Source organism: Piliocolobus tephrosceles, chromosome 6, assembly GCF_002776525.5.
Source record: "Piliocolobus tephrosceles isolate RC106 chromosome 6, ASM277652v3, whole genome shotgun sequence".
NCBI classification, from domain to species: Eukaryota; Metazoa; Chordata; class Mammalia; order Primates; family Cercopithecidae; genus Piliocolobus; species Piliocolobus tephrosceles.
In genome coordinates this window covers 121,822,967-121,827,668 of record NC_045439.1, presented here as the reverse complement: position 1 = coordinate 121,827,668, position 4,702 = coordinate 121,822,967, and the positions used below count along the sequence as shown (strand labels likewise).

The 4,702-nt window shown below is 47.4% G+C and overlaps 1 protein-coding gene across 1 annotated transcript; it reads right to left on the bottom strand.

Annotated features, from left to right (window-relative positions):
• Positions 1-307: 307 nt before the first annotated feature.
• Positions 308-3,304, bottom strand: CMA1 (chymase 1). Its single transcript, XM_023227476.2, has 5 exons — positions 3,160-3,304; positions 2,326-2,476; positions 1,437-1,572; positions 996-1,250; positions 308-621 (listed from the first exon to the last, which is right to left on the bottom strand). The coding sequence occupies exons 1-5, from the start codon at positions 3,215-3,217 to the stop codon at positions 478-480; spliced, it is 744 nt and encodes a 247-aa protein (XP_023083244.1). The 5' UTR covers positions 3,218-3,304; the 3' UTR covers positions 308-477.
• Positions 3,305-4,702: the final 1,398 nt, after the last annotated feature.

The window sequence follows — 4,702 nt, the reverse complement described above, 5'->3', positions numbered from 1 at the left end:
ATTGATAATTAAGGCAAGAAAGATTTGGTGTCATTTCTTATGCTGGAAATATGGATCCCGCCTTTCCAGGGAAAATCTCTTCTTTTTCCTCAATTTTTTCTTCATTATTTCCTATTTTTTCTCTCTCTCTCTTTCTTTCTCTTTCTGTCTCTCTCTCTCTCTCTCTCATACACACATACACACATACACACAAACACACACACACACACAGACACACCCCTTCTAAATCCTTGTGTGCTTGGACTGGGAATCAGGTCGCTGTGTGCAAGGAGAAGAGAGCAGCAGAGAGGGGACACACACTCATGACTAGAAGCTGTGTCTTCACTGAGGTTTATTGAGAGTTCTGTGACCCGTAGGATACTTCTGGAGGCTCAGGGTTGTGGCCGAGGAACCAAGGGCAGGCCAGAATGAGTGGCACACACTTTGCTGTTCAGGTCCAGTTCCAGGTTCCCTTTAAGGCTGGCTCAGGATCCAGGGTTAATTTGCCTTCAGGATCTTGTTGATCCAGGGCCGGTAATGGGAGATTCGGGTGAAGACAGCAGGGGGCTTTGCATCCAACCGTCCATAGGATACAATGCCCTGGGCCACCCCAGCACACAGAAGAGGGCCCCCAGAGTCTCCCTGGAGGGGTAGGAGAGAGAGAGAGAGAAGAAGGTAAGCCCGGGAAGTCCTCCACGCCTGTCTGCCAGTCTGCTTGGAGTCACAGTGAGACCCAAAGTCAGACCCGGGAGCTGGGACTCCTCACTTACACATCTAGTTCTGATGCCCCTTCTTCCTTTCTTGGGACAGTCACCCACATTCTTCATGTCACCCATGCCCCCAGTGCAGTAGACTGGAATGGATAGTCAGAGGCTGTCTTGGGCCATGGGAGGACAGACAATCCCTGTGATGCCAACTCTGTCACTGGCTGACAACCTTCTGACCCAATCTCCTTCCAAGAGCATTCTGGTCCCTGAACAGTGAGTATTGGAGAAGAAACCTAGTTGGAGGATCACCTTAAATGCAGATTTTGTCTTCCTGGGATTGCCCACACATAGCTGAAGATTGTGGTCAAAGTATCTGAAGTGGCTGCAGGCCCGGGGATCCATGAGTCTCAGCTTCACCTCTTGCAGAGTGTCTGAGCCCGGCTTCAACACACCTGTTCTTCCCCAGCCAGCCACCCGGCACATTCTCCCAGGTGGGACAAAGTTGAATTGGGATGGGAAGGGGAGTGTCCCCACGGCCAGGGTCAGGGTGGCTTTCACCTTCAACTGTGAAGGGAATGAAGGACTGTCAGTCCTCGAAATGGGTTCTGGACAGTTGGAGGTGATCAGGGAGGGACAGGGTGAGTAGCTTCATGTTAGAGTCAAGTCCTAAGAAAAATTCAGGGTAACGAGGACCTGAAGGAGAAGCTTAGGAGAATGGGAAGTGGAAAAGGAGAAGAGAGGTGTTGTCACCTTTAGTAACATGATATCGTGGTGAAGAGTAGAAGTGTTATATTTTGGATGACGGAATTTCTTTATAACCTCAAGCTTCTGCCATGTGTCTTCTTTCTCTGTTATGTTATGGGCTCCAAGGGTGACAGTTATAGACCTGTTGTGAGGAAGAAGGAAGGAAAAGGAGCGATAGGGATGGCTTGGGGTTTCTCCTGAGGTGAGCTCATTCTGAGAAAAGGGGACTAAAGTCTCTCACTGGGTCGCCGGACTCTACCCATCTCCCTTTTCATGGGCCACTTGTGGCGTTTAGGGGCTCAGGTTTTACTCATGAAAGAGCTTTCTCAGGGAAGAGACACAATTTCTAGGACCCCTGGAATTACTGGGGAATGAACAGACCATGGAGGACTCAGGGGACAGGGTTCACACTTCCTGATTCAGGGAACCCTGAATGAGGGCCAGCCCCATGAAGCAGGAGATATCAGTTAAAGGGGAAAGTGAGGGTCTTATGTGGACCCTGTTCTCTGCCTCCCATAAAATGATGGGTTCAGGACCCTGAGAACTAGAGGCCAGTGTTCTTGAAAAGGCCATAGAGGAAGTGGCCCTGAGACTGGGTGGGGCCCTGAAAAGTGAACCGTGTGCCTTGAGTTCGGTAGGGGTGAGGGGTGCTACTGCTACAAGAGGGACCTTGGACAGAGCCTCCTTCTCCTCTGAAGGGGAGCTTAGCTCACAGTGACTGAGGCTCAAGGAAGCTATTCAATCATAGACTAAAGTCTTTCAGCCCAAGTCTTCCCTCTCCTGAAAGTTGACCAGACCCAGGACCCCCTCTTTAGGCCCCAGGGCAGGTGTATCCCTGGTTGCTACTCTGGTTGTTCACCTCCCATTTTGAGATAAATGGACCCTGTTGTCTCACCTTTCTGCACAATGAGCAGCTGTCAGCACAAAGTTCCGTCTTATCAGGAAACCACCACAAGATTTTGAGGCACCGTTGGAAGTGACAATTTCCAGGTAGGCCATGTAGGGGCGGGAGTGTGGCTTGCATTCTGTGCCCCCGATGATCTCCCCTGGAACAGAGCACCCCAGGGTTTAAACATGGTGATTGATAGTCTCTCCAATGAATGGACAAACTGGGTTAAAGCTGAGCGAGGCTTCCCTGGAATCTCATTCTTACCCTGTGTTCTGCCCATCTTCCCTCGCCTGTCTCCTATAGTTAGTATCTTTCCCACTCATAACCTTCCAGGTGAAATCTCATTCTTTCCTCCAGGTGCAACAGCTGGTCCTGCCTCTGCTCCATTCAGATGTTTTCACCTCAGATTTCCCCCACTCCCACCTTGCCCTGGCCCACCCTCCTCTCTCTCTGTGTAGGACCTGCTGTCCAGGTTCCTGTTTTAGATTTCTCCACAGCTTGTGAGCATGGTCACAGAGTCAGCAAATAACAAGGTAATGGGTAGCCCTGGTGCTCAGAAGATTAAGAGGACATGTCTGTTTTCCTGGGGATACCCCTTTTCCTTCCACTTGCTCTGGGTTTTTCCACAATTGAGGTAAAATTCCTTGTTCCTAGGAGCTGTCCTAGGCTGTAGAGAATGGCAGTGGGTGGGGTGGCATGCATCCCAAGTGGAAATTTCCCTTTGGGACTCTTGAAGAGAGATCTTGGAACGCTATTCAAGAGTCAGCTATTTTCAGACTAAACATATTTGTTTCAGGAGCTGATACTGCAGATTTCAGAGGGAAGAACCCCGATACTCACCAGCTTCAGCTCTGGAGCACAAGAGAAAGAGCAGCAGGGGGAGAGGAAGAAGCAGCATCTTCCCAGAGAGGTTGCCTGAGCAAATGCTGGTTTTCCTTTCCAGTCTTGGGTTTTATAATACCCAGCAGGCAAGAGAGGGGCAGGGCTGGTAACCATAGGAACTGCGTGGTCATGTTTTCTTTTCTCACTCTGAATTGGCTGTGTTTATGATCAGAAGTTCCCCCAGAATCACCCTGTGTTTTTCTAGAGAGGAACTTGAGCCCCGAACTCCCAAGTGCTGGCTTCTCAGATGTACCCTCAACCATGGTGCTTTTTCTGGAGTTGGGGGCAGGAAATGGAGGGACCATGTTTTTCTTTCCCAGTTAGGGCAGCTTGTGAAAGGCCCACTGAATGTTCAGTGCAAAGATTTTTATAGCTATGATCCATAGTTAGAAATGCATATTGCCGAGTCCCAATGCATGCACATATGTATGTGTGAGTACGTAAGCAAAAATCAAAGGTTTCAGAAAACAATCTTTATCTTAACCTTGTGTGACGTTCTCTGTTAGTTTCCATTCCACTCCACTCCACTCCATTCCACTACATGTCAAAACTTGAGCAACAATGCCACTTAAAGGGATAATTCCTTGTAATTTGAAAAACATTGACCTGGATCTCTCTCCTCTGAACCACATGTTTTTGGCAGACGAGAGATCCAAGGAGGCTAGATGTGGGAAAGGAACAGACCCTAGGACAGAAATTTATGCAAAGAGCAATTGGGATTGGAATTAGCATTTTCTGGGAGTCTAGGCATATCATGTATTGTCACAACTCTTAGATATATTATTACTTTCATAGCAACCCTATCAATATGTATTACCATTATGATCATTATCATGTCATGATAGTCAAATTTTTAAATCAGCTATCATAGCTTATGGTTCAGAATTAGGTTTTTCTGATTCCAAATCAAGGGCCCTTTCTTCTCTAGCACTAGAGAGAAATAGAGGCATAGAGTCCTGCCAATGTGGAGGGGAAGTAAAGATATAGAAGGGTGTTTGCTCCAGAGAGGTTGGGGTTTCCTACTGTCACATTAAGAATCAAGCTTTCCACAACAACCTGGGGACACACCATTACTGTCACTTTAAATTGTAGAATTGAGACTCAGACACATTAACATGACCAAGACCACACACCTTATAATATCAGAAGTGGGTTTCAAGCACATAGCTGTTATTTTCCCTGGACTTAGAGAAGGCAGTCCACATGGTGGACTGTCATTTCTCTTGGAGATTTACAAGGCATTTAGTTCAAAAGATGGGGATGTGTAGTGTATAAGTGCCTTTTCCAAATCATCTTGCTATGCCCTTGGTCTCAGCTTGGGCTTGTGACCAGAGTGATCCACTCCTTAGTATATATTGGCCAGGCCCTCTGTTGCTTTTAACTTAATTTCTCAAGTTCTACCTACAGCCCTAACTCTCTCTAGAATAAGACATTTACACACATTTCTAATGTCTTTTCAAATCTGGTCTTCTTAGGTATCCTTATACCACTTTCTTCACTC